The sequence below is a fragment of the Meriones unguiculatus genome, chromosome 1 (genome assembly GCF_030254825.1).
Source record: "Meriones unguiculatus strain TT.TT164.6M chromosome 1, Bangor_MerUng_6.1, whole genome shotgun sequence".
Taxonomy (NCBI): domain Eukaryota; kingdom Metazoa; phylum Chordata; class Mammalia; order Rodentia; family Muridae; genus Meriones; species Meriones unguiculatus.
The window spans coordinates 4,482,498-4,499,715 of NC_083349.1; the positions used below are offsets into that span (position 1 = coordinate 4,482,498).

A 17,218-nucleotide genomic window follows, 5' to 3' on the forward strand; every position below is an offset into this window, starting at 1 on the left:
GAACTGGAACTCAGAACCTCTAGAAGAGCCGAGCACCCAGTGCCCTTACCTCCATCCTGTACCCTTTTTAAGTAGGCTGGTTTCATTCCAGAGACCCCAGGCTACCTTCCCCCTCGTGTCTTCAGGAGTAAGGGTGAGATCAGTGTCCTGATCCACTAGTGTTTAGGGAAGTTGGGTCATTGGCCAGGGAACAGGCAGGAACTGGGATCGTATTTGGCATGGCCAAATGGGGTTGGGTCATTAAAGCCAGAGCTCACTTAGACCTAGGCTCTAGGATGCTCTTAGACAAAAGAAAAAAAAAAAAAAAGAAAAAGCCAGTGTTCTCTGGCTTTCTGCCCTGTACCTGAAAGTTCTTCAGTCACACTAGCTTCCAAGGTCCTGCTAGAGAAGCCTGAGCGTAGGACCATCACAGCTCCCCACCTGCAGCAAAGTGACCTGGACAGTGCCCTTCTTGCCAGATGACAGCGGGTATCTGTCGGGGTGTACCCTGAGGACCACCGGACCCATGGTGGACAGTGGAATAACACCAGGCTGACGTACATCTGTGCTCATTGTGTGCGGTCCCTCTGTCTAACCTACACCCCAGCGGCACGGCTTTCCGGTGCCTTTCAGTCCCTGCCCCTGCTGTGGGTGGTTCTGAAGAGGCCTGACCGCAAGCATCTCCTAGGATGGGCTGCAGCAGATATATGGCAACACGCATGATGTTGCCTAGAAGAGAACTGTGAGCTTCGACCGAGCTAAGGCTGGTCTAGTCTCTTGAACAGGCTAAAAAGCGGATTCAGGATAACAGGGTTGGACGCTAGGACTCTGAGGAGGCGGGGAGAGAACGCGGAGGGATTGGAAAAGGGCAGGCGCTGAACGCGGAGGGATCAGAGGGGGCGGGGATAAAACCCAGGCCCTGAATGCCGGGCAGACACCCACGGCGTGGATCTAGGCTTCAGGGTGACAGCCAAAGACAATTGATCAAGTCGTGCGCTCATTACACAGGCACTAGATAGATGTGCAAAGAAAAGGGTACTGAGCTCAAAAGCGGGGAAAAGAGGTGTTGGTGGGATTGACTCCAGGGACCGCAGCTGCTGACTTCTGGACTGTGTAAGTACCAGAACCGGGCACAGGAGGGGCTACTGGCCTTGTGTTGGGGGAGGCCAGTGGGGCTTCTCCATCACTTGCCCTGGACTCTCCTCCCCTCATCCCTCGCTGCCGAGCATGCGCAGTAGGGTGCTTCCTTTTCCTTACCTCTCCAGATCCCATTGTGGAAAGGGCTCCGTATGCCTCTGCCTTGCAATGGGAAGCCAACAGTGCCACTCTCGGCAGATGTTCGTTTTCCTATAAATCAAAAAACGAGTTCGTTTAAAAAAATAACTAAAAACTAGTGTGTTTTATTTGAAAAACCCACAAGTAAACGTGGATCGGTTTTCCTCCCCCACCCCAAATACTGATAACTGAATTCTCAGCAAGCTTGCTCTCCAGCCTCTCCCTACATTCCCAGAGACCCCCAATTGAATGAAGCCCTACCCCAAAGCCCTCTGACCCTCCAACTGTGAACTGCAACAGCTGTCAGGGTCTTAGGGCAGAGGGAGCTGAGTGCTGCGGCCTGGGGCTGCGGGGAGGAAGGGAGCGTGTCTGACATGTTGCACTGGGTCTGATGGAGCGCTGGGGGTCTGGACTCCCCGGGGCCTTGACCCCTCCACCCCCACATCTGAGAGCAGAAGCAAAGTCGGCACCCGTGGGTCTGAAGGAGGACGGCCAGGTCCTGGAGAGTGACTCCCCGTCTTCCTCCTCCTAGGGTTCGCGGGGAACATGGCTGAGGCACACCAGGCCTCCAGCTTGCTGTGTTCACTGAGCTCCGACGGGGCAGAAGTGGAGCTCAGCTCCCCTGTGTGGCAGGAGATTTACCTCTCCGGCCTGCGCTCCTGGAAAAGGCATCTCTGGCGTGTCTGGGTGAGGAGAGCTACTGGCTGGTTTGCTTCTGGGGACCCAGGTGCCTGCTTCGGCGGTACCTGAAGCTCGCTTCTGAAGGTCTGGATGTCCAGTCCTGGGCCACTACTAGCTATCTGTCTATGGCTTCATCTGGGATGCTCAGTCCCACCTACTGGCCTCCCCTGCTCAGCTCTTAACTCACTTCCCTCCTCCCCCAACAACTTCTAGTAGTGAAGTCTCCTTATTTTGGATCTGTCTGTCTGTCTATCCATCTATCTGTCAGCGCCGAGGGCCAGAACCCAGGGTCTTGAACAAAGTAGGCCAGCTTGAATGCTGCCCTCAGCCCCTCACTGGTAGATTCCAAGGGCTGCCCTACTACTGAGCCACACCCCAGCTCCTCACGGTAGATTCTAGGAAGAGGCTCTATCACAGCTGCAGCCCCTTACTGGGGAATTCAGCAAAGGCTGTACCACATCCCCAACTCCTTACTGAAGATCCTGAGCTCTGCCCACATCCAGGACCTCAAAAGTCACTGAAGGTAATGAGGAGCGTGTCCCAGGCACACATGACTGAAGATGCACTTTTCTCGCCGCAGAACGACATTTTTACTGGCGTGGTCCCTGCAAGCCCCCTCAGCTGGCTCTTCCTCTTCAGTGCAATCCAGCTGGCTTGGTTCCTCCAGCTGGATCCTTCCCTAGGACTGATGGAGAAGATTAAAGAGTTGCTGCCAGCCTGGTGAGGACCTCCCGCTTCATCCCCCTCACTGCCCTTAGCTGGGCCACCGTGTGCTCTGCCTGTCAGAGAAAGGCGTGCATTCGGTGCCCTTTGCGCATTTTTGATCCTGGCTACTTGATAAGAATGATGGAAAATAGCTAAATTTTTATGGATTTTTTTAGAGATTTATTTTTTAAATTGCTGTGTGTCTATATGGGTGTATCTTCATGTGAACGCTGGTGCCAGCGGAGGCTGAGGTGGTGAGACCTGAGGGCTTTCAGGCACCTGTGAGCTGCCTATATGGGCGCTGAGAACTGAGGTTGGCTCTTCTGCAAGAGCAACAGGTACTTCTTGTTTTACTGAGGGGTTTTGTTGGGTTGTTTTTATTTTGGTTTGGTGTTTTGTTTGTTTGTTTGTTTTTGAGACAGGGTTTCTCTATGTATCCCTGGCTGTGCTGGAACTCCATCTGTAATCCAGGCTGGCCTCTCCAACTCAGAGGTCTTCCTGCCTCTGCTTCCCGATTGCTGGGATTAAAAATTAAGGGTGTACACAGGGCTGGAGACATGGCTCAGTGGTTAAGAGCACTGTCTGCTCTTCCAAAGGACCTGGGTTCAATTCCCAGCACCCACATGGCAGCTCACAACTGTCTGTACCACCAGTTCCAAGGCATCTGACACCTTCACACAAATGCACATAAAATAAAAAAAGTTAAATAAATTAAAAAAAAATTCAGGGTGTACACAACTGCCCAGCCTTTTTTCTTTCTTTCTTTCTTTTTTTTTTAGAGAGGGTTTCTTTATGTATGTGGTTCTGGCAGTCCTGGAACTCATTATGCAGATCAGGCTGGCCTCAAAGTCACAGAGATCCACCTGCCTCTGCCTCCCAAAACCTGGAAGTGCTACCATATCAGGTTTGCCAATCATGGTGGCTGGTAATCCCAACACTTGGAAGGCAGAAGCAGCAGATCTCTATGAGTTCAAGCACAGCCTGGTCTACATAGAGTTTTAGGATAGCCAGGGATACATAGGGAGAGGCTGTCTAAAAATACACAACAAAAACAAAGAAAAATCATCATTCAGTAAATGCCTACCAACCCAGCATTTGGGAGGCCCAGACAGTGAGTTTTGAGTTTAAAGCCATCCTGGGATACAAACCAAGGTCCCATCTCACAAGAACAAGCCAAAGCAAACATCAGTTTCTTTAGGAAAGGCCAGGAACCCAAGCAGGGGTACTTGTAAGTGTCCCAGGTTCTGAGAAGTGGGTCAGTCTAACTTGCAGAGAAGATGCAGATTTTCAAAACAAGGCGTAGCCCAGGTTAGCTGTAGAAACCCCTAGAAAGGGTATATTCATGAGGCAGACTAGAAAAAGGAATTCTGTGGAGGAGCTGCACTGACATGTCCGTGTCCTTAAACCTGGAGTCACATGAAGGGGAAGGAGATTGTTACAAGGCAAAGCTCAGCCTCATCCACCACATTTCACTTTTCAGTTTCCTTTTCCTTCCTTCCTCTCTTTTATTTATTATGGTTTTTCAAAACAGGGTTTCTTTGTGTATCCCTGGCTGTTCTTGGACTAGCGTCATAGACTAGTCTGACTCCAAACTCACAGAAATCTATCTCCCTCTGCCTCCCGAGTGCTAGGATTAAACACATGCATCACCACCACCCAGATTGTTATTTTTTGTTTTTTCTGCTTTTTGAGACAGGGTTTCTCTGTGTAGCCTTGGCTGGACTGGCTTTGTAGACCAGGCTGGCCTCCAACTGACAAAGATACTTGTTTTAAAAATGGGGTATCAATCACTCTGTAGCTGGTCTGGCCTAGAACTCCCATAAATCCTCCTGCATGAGCTTCATAATTACTAGATTACACTATTCTTACACCTGGCCAAAACTCATAAATTTCTGTGCAAAGTGGCTCTATTTATGTATTTATTTTTTTTAATTTATTTACATTGGTATTCTGCCTCTCCTGTGTGAGGGTGTCAGATCCACTGGAACTGGAGTTATAGACAGTTGTGAGCTGCCATATGGGTGTTGGGATTTGAACCTGGGTCCTTTGGAAGAGCAGCCAGTACTCTTAATTGCTAAGCCATCTCTCTAGCCCCAGCATTTGTTTCTTTATGGCAGGGTTTTATAGCCTAGGCTGTCCTTGATTTCATTATGTAAGTGAGGATGGAATTTAACTCATCCTCCTGCTTCTCCAGTGCTGGGATTTTATTTTATTCATTTGTTTTGATTTTGGGTTTGTGTGTATGTGTGTGTTTTAGACAGGATTTCTCTGTGTAGCCCTGGCTGTCCTGCCGTGGCTTTGTAGACCAGGCTGGCCTTGAACTCACACAGACCCACCTGCCTCTGCCTCCCCAAGTTCTGGGATTAAAGGCATGTGCCACCGTGTGGGCCTGGCTCAGTGTGGGATTTTAGGAAAGTACCATCACAGCCAGCTTATGCACTGAACCCAGGGCACTGGCATGGTAGGCAAGCACTCCACCCTGATGCTTTCCTGGTTCCAGAGGAGTGATTTTAGAAGCTTGGTGCTTTCACCGGAGTGGTCATGGGCAGCAGAGGGACACACCCACTTTATGACGTAAATAAATGTCTAACATGGTTGTGCCAACACCTATCTTGCAGGCTCAATCCGCTGCATAGCTTTGGGGCCAACCCTGGCCTTTTTTTTTTTTTTTTTTTTTTTTTCACTCCTTTCTCTCTCCCAGGGCTGGACAGTACCATCAGCTCCAGGAGCTCCTGGCAGCAGCACTGTTTGCCTCATGTTTGTGGGGAGCTCTGATCTTCACACTTCATGTGGCTCTGAGGCTCCTTCTGTCCCACCATGGCTGGCTTCTGGAACCTCATGGCATCATGTCCTCACCCACAAAGACCTGGCTAGTATGTGAGAGTCTAGACTCCCAGAACATATGCTGCTGCTCCTCTGTGTCCGTCCCCTACTCCTACTCTCTCTGGGTCTCTGTCCCTTTTTCTCTCTCTTGGACTCTGTGTGTCTCTCTGTCTAAGTCTGTTCCTCTCCGCCCTCCCTCCCCTCTCTATCTCCATCACCTCTGTCTCTCTCTCCCTTTATTATCTCCATCCTCTCTTCCCTCCACCATCCATCATCTTATCCTCCCTCATCTCCATTCTCCCTCTCTCTCCCATCATCTCTGTCTTCTCTGCCCCATCATCTCTCCGCTTTCCTTCCCCCTTCATCTCCTTACTCCCGCTCCCTCCTTCCCCCAACTGGGTTCTCTCCTCTGTCCCGCAGGCACTGGTCCGAATCTTCTCTGGAAGGAACCCGAGGCTGTTTGGCTTCCAACGCGCGCTCCCGCGACAGCCTGTGCCCACGGCGCAGGAGTCCGTACGCAAGGTGGGAGTGTCCTGGGGTGGGGCGGTCCCGGGGGGGGGGGCCGGTGGGGCCTGACACCTCTGTCTGTTCTTGTAGTACCTAGAGTCAGTGCGCCCTGTGCTTGGGGACGAAGCTTTCGACCGCGTGGCGGCGCTGGCGAGCGACTTCCTGAGGTTGCAGGCACCGCGGCTGCAACGCTACCTGCACCTCAAGTCCTGGTGTGCTTCCAACTACGTGAGTTTGAGGGGCCAGCCCGGCCCTGCAGCGATTGGCCCACCCGCCCTAGCCGTGCCCTGCCGCGATTGGCCCAGCCAAGCGATTGGCCTGCTTCAACCCTGCTTGTGATTTGTTGACTAGGTAGCCCTGCCCCTTCGGCAGACTCCAAGCCCCGCCTCTGCACTCAGCCCCTCCCTCTGGTCCCCAACATTGGAATTCAGGAGCCTGCATCTGAGTTTGAGTGCCACCACTTGAGTTAGGCCCAGCATTCCACATGAACCTGTCCAGCATTTCCAGCTCCCGGACAGTTTCCTAGCTGGATGGTTAGCTCATTCGGGAGCTGAGCTAGATGGGAAACTGAGGCATGGAATAAGTCGCATGATTCGGGAATGCCAGCCTTGGCTTCTGTATGAAACTGGAGACAGGTGACAGGAGACAGGCAGTGAGAGGTGGGGAAGAAGAAGGACGGAACTATAAATGTCCCAGAGGTGGGCAGAGAGCCTGACGAGGGACTGAGCCTGTCCAGTTGGTAGCAGGACAGGGGAAAGGGAATCAGCAACAGCTCGGTGGTTAAGAGCACTTGTTGCTCTTACAGAGGACTTGGGTTTGGTTTCCAGCGCCCACCGAGTGGCTCCGGTCTCTATAACTCCAGCTCCAGAGGATCTAATGCCCTCTCCTGACCCCTGAGGGCGCTGCTCCTACACAGACATACGTGCAGGCTAAACACGTAAACTCATAATAAATCTAAGTTGTTCTTTTTTTAAGCATGTACAGGAGGGCTTGGGGTATGGCTTGGTATGTACCTAGCACTGTGAGGCAGGGCCACACCCAGTGCCTGGCAGGCAAGCATTCCACCTAGTAAGACGTCCACAGCCCTCCAGGCAGTACCTCACTGCTCATTATGTCAATAAGTGTGTCCCTTACCGGTGTGTGTGTGCAGCTGTGCATGCGTGTTTGTGTGTACATATACACACGTGTGCGCACATGAGTGTGCAGCCCAGAGGCCTGCCTCAGGTGTCACTCCACAGGGCACCGCACAGTTGTGGTTTTTTTGTTTGTTTACTGTAAGATTTTTTATATGTCTGCGTGTGGGGTGTTACATGCATGCTTTACCCACGGAGGCCAGAAAAGGACGGCAGATCTGATGCCCTGTAGCTGGCATTATCTACAGTTGTGTGATACCATGTGGGTGCTGGGAACCAAACCCAGCTCCTCTACAAGAGCCAAGAGTGCCCTTAACTGCTGAGTCTTCTCCACAGCTCCATCTTGTTGTTTGAAACGGGGTCCTCACTGGGGGGGGGTCCTGCTGATTGGGCTAAGCTGTCTGGCCAGCAGGCCCCAGTGATTCTGCCCTTCCTCCCCAGCACTGAGGTTGCAAGTGTGAACCCCAACACCTGGCTCTCAGGTGAGCCCCAAGGGTCTAACCCAGACTCGCATGCTTGCGAGGCAACAGAGCCATCTCCCCAGTCCTCTTCTATTTAATGCTTACATAATAGTCTGTAACTTGAGGGTAGCAGATTTTCATTAACTAATCCTTCCTCCATGGGTGTATAGGTTTTTGCTAGTTGCTAAATCATAACCAGTTTCTCCCCGGAGATCCTGGCTGCCCTGTGATGCAGGGAGGTCTGTGGGCCCTGGTTACGCCTTCCTCGCCCTCATGGATGGCATCTCTGATTCTCCTCACAGGTCAGTGACTGGTGGGAAGAGTTTGTCTACCTGCGCTCCCGAGGCTCACTGATGGTTAACAGCACCTACTACCTGATGGTGAGGAGGGAGGCTGGGCAGTGGGTAGCCTCGGTGACCCATGACGTAAGTGCAGAATTCTGTCTGGGGACCACCATCTCATCTGCTTTGGAGGTCTGGAGGTCGGGGCCCCATCAGGGACAAGCATGGCCTCAGTGCCCTTTGTGTTCCCTCCCTCTGCCGCCAAGCAGGATTTTCTGTATGTCACACCCACGCCACTGCAGGCGGCACGCGCGGGCAACGCCGCCCATGCCCTCCTCCTGTATCGCCACCTCCTGAACCAGCAGGAGATCGCACCGGTAAGACAGTTCCATGGCTGGCCTGGCGGTGCAGGGGGCCACAGGGGCCGAGCCCAGCTCAGGAACCCTTGGGCCCCTGCAGACTTTGCTGATGGGGATGCGACCCCTGTGCTCTGCCCAGTACGAGAGGATATTCAACACCACGAGGGTTCCAGGGGTGGAAAAAGGTGAGGACAATCCCCGATCCCCGCTTAGTCCGTGTCCCTTCCTGCAACAGTGCCAGTGGCTAAGAGCAGGAGCCTGGGTGGGTCTCTGCCCTGACTATGATGTTTCCCGTGTGGCCTCAGGCAAATCCTTGTGCCCTCTGAGCCTTAGTTTCTTCAACAGTAAAATGGGAGAACCCTGGTACCTGGGGTGGCGTGCATTTAAAAATAGTACATGAGTACTCTGGCGGTGGTGGCACACGTGGGAGGCAGAGGCAGGAGGGTCTCTGAGTTCAGGGCCAGCCTGGTCTACAGAGTGAGTTCCAGGAGAGCCAGGGCTACACAGAGAAACTCAGAAACTCTGTCTCTAAAAAGCAAAAACAATAAAAATGACAAAATGGAAAGAAAAAGAAAGAAAGGAAACAAAGAAGAGAAAGAGAAGGAAAAGAAAAGTATTAATGTGGGGCAAACGAGAAAGTCTCTCAGCTGGTATGGTTTTTAATTTTTAAATTTTTTTGGCAATTTTTAAAAATGGAAAAAAAGTGACATCATTTCCCTTCCTCACTTTCCTTCCTCCAACCCTGCCATGTCCCCAACTTGTTCCCTATGAAATGTATGAGTCTTTTGTTTCTTTGGGTGGTTTGTTGGGGTTTCTTGTTTTTGTTTTTGTTTGTTTGGAGCTAGGGTTCTCTGTATAGCCCTGGGACTCAGAGATCCGTCTGCCTCTGCTCCCCGAGAGCGTGTGCCACCCCCTGCTGCTGCTTTTACATCGCAGTCTATCTGCTTTTAACTCTGTGGAGGAGTGTTTTGCCTGCACATGTATATGTGTACCGCCCATGTGTCTGGTGCTTTTGGAAGTCTGAAGGTGTCGGGTCTCTTGGAACTGGAGTTACAGCTGGTTGTGAGCTGCCATGTGGGTGACAGGAATTGAACCCAGGTCCTCTGCCAGAGCAGCAGAGCTCTTGACCTCTGAGCCATCTCTCCTGCCCAGATCTCTTTTTCTTTTTCATGCGTGTGAGTGTTGTGCATGCATGTATACATGTGTGCCACGTGTATCCAGTGCCTGTTGAGCCATCTCTCCAGCCCCTTAGCAGACCTCTTGCCTAGCTGCAGGAGGTCCTCTGATCCATTTTTTTTTTAATTTCTTAAAATTTTATTTATTTAACCCCTTTACAGCCTGCTCCCAGCCCCCTTCCTCCTCTCCTCCCAGTCCTGTCCTCTTACCATCTCCCCCCATTCTACTCTCTTCTTCTCAGAGAAGGGGAGGCTCCTAAGAGGCACCATCCCATCCCGGCACCTCAAGTCACACAGCAGGACTAAGCACATACTCTCCCACTTGAGGCCAGACAAGGCAGCCCAGCTAGGAACAAGGGATCTAAAGTCAGGCAACAGAGTCAGAGACAGAGATCCACATGTTGACCTACTGCACGTCTGCTACATACATGAGGGGGTCTAGGTCCAGCCCATGCTTGTTCTTCGGTTGGTGGTTCAGTCTCTGTGAGCCCCCAAGGGCCCAGGCTAGTTTACTCTGTAGGTCTTCTCGTGGTGTCCTTGACCCCTCCACCTTCCTCTGTCCTTCTCCCACTCTTCACAAAACTCCCCGAGCTCGGCCTACTGTTTGGCTGTGGGTCTGTGGGTCTCTGCATCTGTTTCCATCAGCCGCTGGATGAAGCTCTCAGAAGACAGTCATGCTAGGCTCCTGTCTGCAAGCACAGCAGAGTATCGTTAATAGTGTCCAGGGTTGGCTCTCTCCCATGGGCGGCTCTCAGGTTGGGCCAGTCATTGGTTGGCCGTTCCCTCAGTCTCTGCTCCATCCTTATCCCTACATTCTTGTAGGCAGAACAGATTTTGAGTCGAAAGTTTTACAGGTGGGTTGGTGTGGCCCTTTCTCCACCGGCAGTCCCACCTGGCTACAGGTGAGTTCAGGCTCCACGTCCCCTGCTGTGAGGGGTCGCAGCTAAGGTCGCTCCATAGACTCCCAGGGGCTCCCCTGTCCCCGAGATGCTCCCAGAACGATTTTCATTCTCTGTAGGTCCTCCTCTGCCCACCCCTTGCTGTTCTCCTCCCCACCCCTCCCCCACACAGCTCCCTCATCTACTTCAGATGAGCATTTTATTTCCTCTGCTGTGTGAGATTCCCTCTGTTCCACTTCAAACACTCACCCCTGAATGAGGAAGGCGGAGGCATAAGGACCAAGAGTTCAAATACATCAATGTTGAAGGAAGGCAACCTGGGTTCACTCAGTCAATGGAATACTACACAGCTGTCGACAATAACAGAAGCTCCGGGGGCAGGGAGCACGTTTCGTAAGAGCTCTGATCATGTAGCCTCCTCCCATCTTTGTGTTCTGCCCATCCTCTAGACTACCTCCGTCACCTCCGGGATAGCCGGCATGTGGCTGTCTTCCATCGGGGCCGATTCTTCAGCGTAGGGACCCACTCTTCCAGTGGCCTGCTGTCTCCACGGGCCCTAGAGCAACAGTTCCAGGAAATCCTAGATGACCCCTCCCCAGCCTGCCCCCTTGAGGAACACTTAGCTGCTCTGACTGCTGCGCCCAGGTGAGGCCAATGGCCTGGGGTGACAAGGGGCAGGCTGGGCTCCAGGGGGCAGGCTGGGCTCCAGGGGGCAGGCTGGGAGGGCCAGTTGGGCTCAGACCCATCCCGCTTGGACAGGAGTATGTGGGCCCAGGTGCGGGAGTCAGTGAAGACCCATGCTGCTGCCGCCCTGGAGGCTGTGGAAGGGGCTGCCTTCTTTGTGTCCCTTGATTCTGAGCCGGCAGGACTGACCAGGGAGGACCCTGCAGCTTCCCTGGATGCCTATGCCCACGCTCTGCTGGCTGGCCGAGGCCATGACCGGTGAGTCCGTCCCCCTATCAACCCACCTACACGCTTATTGCATACTTATTGAGACCCTGGGCTCCACAGGGGAGACAGCCAGACCTCACACCTCAGCAGCTAGATCCAGGGGTCACTTATCCGACAACTCCAAACTCAGTTCAGGAGAACAAGAAGACCTCTAATCCAAATAACCCGTGTACTTAAGGCCCCAGACTTTCATATCTTGACACTCATTTTGTCATAGACAGAGATGTACCTCATTCTATTCTAGCAGCTGTGTAGCCTTCCATAGCCTGAGCATAGCGTATTGTTTATGTGTATGAGCTGTATTTGCATGTGTGCCTGCATGACACGAGCCTCAGCTCTCACTATAGATGGTTGTGAGCCACCATGTGGGTGCTGGGAATTGAACTCAGGACCTCTGGAAGAGCAGCCAGGGCTCTTAATCACTGAGCCATTTCCCCAGCCCATTTATTTGTTTGTTTGTTTGATTAGAGTATAACAGTTTCCTTAACTGATACTCTGCCTTATTGCTAGTTACTGCTCATGACCAACTTCTTTATTGAGCTGTGGTCAGATAATGGAGTCTGGTTCCATGATAGAGGATTATTTAACCATAAAGACAGACCCAGGATTGTGTGTCTGTTCCCAGCACATCGAGAGCTGACTTCCTGAAAAAAATAATTTCCTTAATTTTTTTTAAGTTTTATTTATTCCATATACAATATTCTGGCTACATGTACACCAAAAGAGGGCACCAGATCTCATTAAGGATGGTTATGGGCCACCATGTGGTTGCTGGGAATTGATCTCATGAGCTCTGGAAGAACAGCCAGGGCACTTAACCTCTGAGCCATCTCTCCAGCCCAGTTTGTTATACCAATGTGGAGACTGTCTGAAATGACCTCTAGAGACTGGCAGCGCTCCCAGAGGCCCCTGGGGCTGGCACCCCTAAGCCCGTTTCCCTGCTTCATCCTCACCCTGAAGTGCTCTCTTACAACAAAAGCCCCTCAGGCGCCCGCATTCTCCTACCTGCCCTGGCTCTTTGGTGACCCATCTGATTTTTTCTGCAGCTGGTTTGACAAATCCTTCACCCTCATCGCCTTCTCCAATGGGAAGCTGGGCCTCAGCGTGGAGCACTCGTGGGCTGACTGCCCTGTCCCCGGACATATGTGGGAGGTGCGTTCCTAAGGCTGGGCACCTCTCCAAGACTAACTCTCAAAGACCTGAGAACAGCGACATGACAGGCTCACAGAAAGACACAGAAGAGCCGCAAAGAATCAGGAGGCCATGGTGACCTGCCTGGAGTGTCACCCGGCTCAGAGAAAGGAAAGTGACTGTCCAGGGTCACACAGCAAGAAGGCACAGTGAGAGTGTAAGCCTAGAGCCTGGGACACCTCCCCTCCTGTGCACATGCAAAGACACACACACACACACAGGATGTTTTAGCTCAAGCGCACACATGCGTATGTACACACAGAGGATGCTGTAGCACACATCTACAATCCAAGTACTTGGAAAGCAGAAGGCCGTAAGTTCGAGGCCACTCAGGGCTATAGGTGAGCAGCTGAGTAGGGAACAAAGCTAGCTTCGGGCTCAGTTCCTGGATGGGCTTGTGATGCCCTGGGTCCACCCCAGCTGCATGTAAGATGGCCATGGTGCTGCCACCTGGAGCTCCAGCACTTAGGAGGTGGAGGCAGGAGGTGCATTCGGGTTCATCCTCAGTGACACAGTAAGCTCCAGGCCAGTCTAGGCTGCATCAGACCCTGCTTTGAAATGAAACAAAAATGGGTCCACGGATCCCCCATCTTTACAAGGCAGTAGAGGGAGGTAGAAAGGTGAGCCCAGAAGGTTGAGCAGCTGGTGCCTGGTCAGCGCGAACTTAGAACCTCCCCCAGCTTTGGATTGCGGGAGCCCTCCCTCAGTCCTGCTTCAGCTCGGCCTCTCCACCATGGCCCAGTCTAGAAGAAGTAAATGCCGCTTCTGTCCACAGTTTACCTTGGCCACAGAGTGCTTCCAGCTGGGCTACGCTGCAGATGGCCACTGTAAAGGGACCCCTGACCCCACCCTGCCGCGGCCTGAGCGCCTGCAGTGGGAGCTGCCGGAGCAGGTGAGGCTCTGCTCTCTATCTCCCCCTGAGGCCCTCGCCTCCATGCTGAAGTCCTCCTCACCTCCCTGCCCCAACTTCCCTATCACACCAAACACACCCATCCCCAACCCTAACTGCACCCCAAAGCTTTAACTCTGCCCCCGAAACCCATGCCATTTTCAGCCCCTGCCCCCTCCCTCTTAACCTCTGTTCACCGCACGGCACCTTCTCTCCCGGGTGGGCCTGTCCCAGCCACCGCAGTGCCCCCCAAACTTCAGACTTCAAGCCCAGCAGCCAGCATGCCTAGTCCCTTCAAACCCATTCAGGCTCCCGCCTGCCAGTCCTTGCCCTCAGCCCAGCCACAGCCCACGCCGCCATTGTCGTTCTTGCCCTATCTTAACCTCCTCCTTTCTTTCCTTTCCGACCACATCTCCATCTTCCCTTCCAGAACAGGCCTGCTCTGCCTCTGCTCTGTGTGTAACACCAGTCATTTCTCCCGCCTCCTTCTCTGGCAGATTCACCCGTCCATCTCCCTGGCCCTGAGGGGAGCCAAGACCTTGTCGGGCAATGTCGACTGCCATGTCTTCCCCTTTTCCCATTTCGGCAAGAGCTTCATCAAACGTTGCCATGTCTCTTCAGACAGCTTCATCCAATTGGTCCTGCAGCTGGCCTACTTCCGGGTCAGTGCCTCCTCCCTCAGGGTTCTGTCCCGCTGAGCCTTCAACACCTGCCCTCAGCCACTTAGCGTCTCTCACTTTTTGTCATTGTGGGTCATCTTTCGTCCATTTTAGGGGTTGTTCACTGTTCTGGATCAGCCTTATTTAGGGTGTGTGGGGTTGGGGTTGGATGAGGCAGGGCTCACAGAGGTCCGCCTGCCTCTACCTTCCAAGAGCTAGGATTAACGGCATGAACAACCAAGCCTGGTAGGTCAGTTGTCTTGTTGTAGGTTGATCATATTGTTGTGAATCAGCCATCTTCTTGTGGGCCATTCATCGTGTGTGGGCCAGCCATCTTGTTGTGGGTAAGCTGTCCTGTCAGTCTGCCATCTTGATTCCTCTACATATTTTTGAAGGAAGGTTGGTTGGAGATCAGGACAAAGGTGGACGAAGACTGTGAAGACATCCTGAGGCTAGCTGACAGGTTCCTCTTCTCCTTTTCCCCAGGACAGGGGTCAATTCTGCTTGACTTATGAGTCAGCCATGACCCGACTGTTCCTGGAAGGCAGGACAGAGGCGGTGAGGTCTTGCACTACAGAGGCCTGTCGCTTTGTGAGAGCCATGGAGGACAAGGAGAAGACAGTGAGTGTGGGCCTCACTGGAGTCTCCATCCTTTGTGTTCATATTTGTAGATACTTGTGACCAGGATCTGGGAGGGGCATCCACACCAAGGGACTAACCAGCTCTGCTCACGGGCACCAAACCTGAGGGAACAGCGATAGATCAGGAGAGTGTGTTCTGGTGCTCATGGGGTGACACACAGGACTGGGGGAAGGAACACTGCAGAGAGCTGTTTCTCCCTGCTGCTCCCCTTGCTTTTGCCACTGTGATGCTAATGACCATGACCTCAAGTGGTTTGCTAGCCTCCACTCAGGACCGCCCTGCTCCTGTGACATACTGTGACTCACTGGAGGGCTGAAAGGGCCTCAAGTCAGGCACATATCGCTCATTGTGCCTGGCTGTGGGACCCTGGACAAGTTGCTTCCACTCTGAGCCCATTTCCTCTCAGTAGAGTGAGGTGGATATCCCTGCCTTGTAGACATCTTGGCAGTAGGCTTGAGGCCAGACATGATCAGGTCCCCGAAGTAAGCCCACTTCCTGTCTTTCCATGACCTCGGATTGCCTGGGGACCAGGACCAACAGTGCCTTGCCCTGTTCCGGGTGGCTGTGGACAAGCACCAGGCTCTACTGAAGGCAGCAATGAGCGGGCAGGGGATTGACCGGCACCTGTTTGCACTCTATGTCATGTCGCGATTCCTCCATATGCAGTCGCCCTTCCTGACCCAGGTCAGGTGCAGGGAAATGCTCAAAGGGAGAGGAGGGAATGGCAGGAGACAGGAGAAATTAAGAACAAGGAGGGTGATGTTGAAAAAAATGAATGGAGGAGCCAGTGGAGACAGTCAAGCCAGAGAGAGGGGCTGAGGGGGGAAAGGGACTCAGCAGTAAGCCCCAGTCCAGAATTCCCCACTGAGGGGCTGAGGACCCGGGGCCAAACCCCTGCCTAGCATGCTGCAGGCCCTGGACTCACTGCCCAGCACCAGAAAAGGAAGGAAGGGCTGGGGGAGGTGGGCACATGCCTTTACTCCCAATACTTGGCAGGCAGATCTGAGTTCCAGGCCAGCCTAGTCTACAGAGTTAGTTCCAGGACAGCCAGGACTACATTGTGAGACCTGTCTCAGAAAAAAAAAAGAAAAAAGAAAAAATGGGAGGAGGAGAAAGAAGGGTCAGGTGAGCCCAGCAAAATGACACACCCTTGTAATCCCAACACTTGGGATGCAGAGGCAGGCAGATATCTTTGAGATTGAGGCCAGCCTGCTCTACAGAGTCCACGACAGCCAGGGCTACACAGAGAAACCCTGTCTCAAATGGCCTCAGGGAGAAATGGGTGTGGTAGGAAATGGGTGTGGTTAGGGAGGTCAGACAGCCATTGCTTTGGCATAGGAAGAGGTCTGCCCTGTGGAGCACAGGAGCCTTTGTTGCTCATGTGACCACCTGCTCCCCTCAGGTCCAGTCACAGCAGTGGCCGCTGTCCACCAGCCAGATCCCTGTGCAGCAGACGCACCTGTTTGATTTCCACAATTATCCAGATTATGTTTCCTCTGGCGGTGGATTTGGGCCTGTGAGTGGACTCTGGGGTCCAGCCTCTGGGCAGCCAAGGCGGGAGGGAGGGGGACTCCTGCCCTGCCGGTGTGTGTGTATGGGGGGCTTGCTTCATTCTCCCTGTTCCAGGCCAGCGACCAGGGGTATGGCATCTCCTATATCTTCATGGGGGAAAACATGATCACCTTCCACATCTCCAGCAAGAAATCAAGCATAAAAACAGTAAGATGAGCTTGAGTGCCTTTCGCCTCTCTCTAAATTCTGGGATTAAGCCTTTCAGACTCTGAAGGTTCCTGGTCTAGCCTTCTCCCTCAGACATCAGTCAAAGCTCCGGCCTCCTCTATTAGACCAGAGGTCCAGGCCCCAGTGCCCTTGCCCAGGCCTCCCAGGCCTCCCTGGTACCTTGTTTGCTTCTCTGCAGGACTCGCATCGGCTGGGGCAGCGCATTGAGAGCGCCCTGTTGGATGTTGCCTCCCTGTTCCAGGCTGGCAGCATTTCAAGTGCCAGTTCAGGAGTCTTGGGGAGAACTCGGGACACAGACGTGGTGTTCTCTCCAACGAGACTGCGGACCCCAAGGGCCCCACAACCTCCACCAACTTTTGAGCCCCTCAGCAGGGAGCTGGTCTCTCTCAGGAAGGAGGGCACTGTTTCCAGGGCTAGGCTGGGGCAGACCTAAGGACTGGGGATCCCCACACCCACCTGGTAATAAAGATATGTGAGTTGGGTGTGGTATCACTGTGCTCTTGTGCAGGGGATGGGTGGAGTGGGGGTGGGGAGGATGGGGCACCCCTTCCACCCCAATCTGGCTTCTCATTTGTCCTCACCTTAACCATAGCCCACACCACCACCTGAGCAGGCTCCATTCCAAACTCCCTGGCCAGACAGATCAGTCTGTTCCTCACACTCAGGAGCCCAGTTCCTGCTACTAAACACCAAGGGTCCATCAGACCATCTCCACACTAATGTCTGAACAGCAGTTCTTTTCTGAGGGTGATCTTGAACTCTTGACCCTCCTGTGTCTGCCTCCCCGATGCTGGGGTGGCAGGGGTATGCCACTGTATCCTGCTATGGAAAAATCAAGTCAGAGGTAGGGGGATGCTGAATGAGCTAC

The 17,218-nt window shown here is 53.1% G+C and overlaps 1 protein-coding gene across 1 annotated transcript; it reads left to right on the forward strand.

The window, feature by feature from the left end:
• The first annotated feature begins 660 nt into the window (after positions 1-660).
• Cpt1c (carnitine palmitoyltransferase 1C) lies at positions 661-16,839 on the forward strand. The gene is given in 20 exon segments (XM_060379518.1): positions 661-1,092; positions 1,787-1,941; positions 2,516-2,655; positions 5,342-5,513; positions 5,884-5,985; positions 6,061-6,198; positions 7,867-7,989; positions 8,115-8,222; positions 8,305-8,389; positions 10,728-10,923; positions 11,038-11,220; positions 12,276-12,381; positions 13,196-13,312; positions 13,807-13,971; positions 14,455-14,589; positions 15,118-15,294; positions 16,013-16,126; positions 16,237-16,329; positions 16,529-16,595; positions 16,598-16,839. Coding segments are annotated over 19 exon segments (2,475 nt in total). The 5' UTR covers positions 661-1,092; positions 1,787-1,800; the 3' UTR covers positions 16,711-16,839.
• The last annotated feature ends 379 nt before the right edge of the window (positions 16,840-17,218 follow it).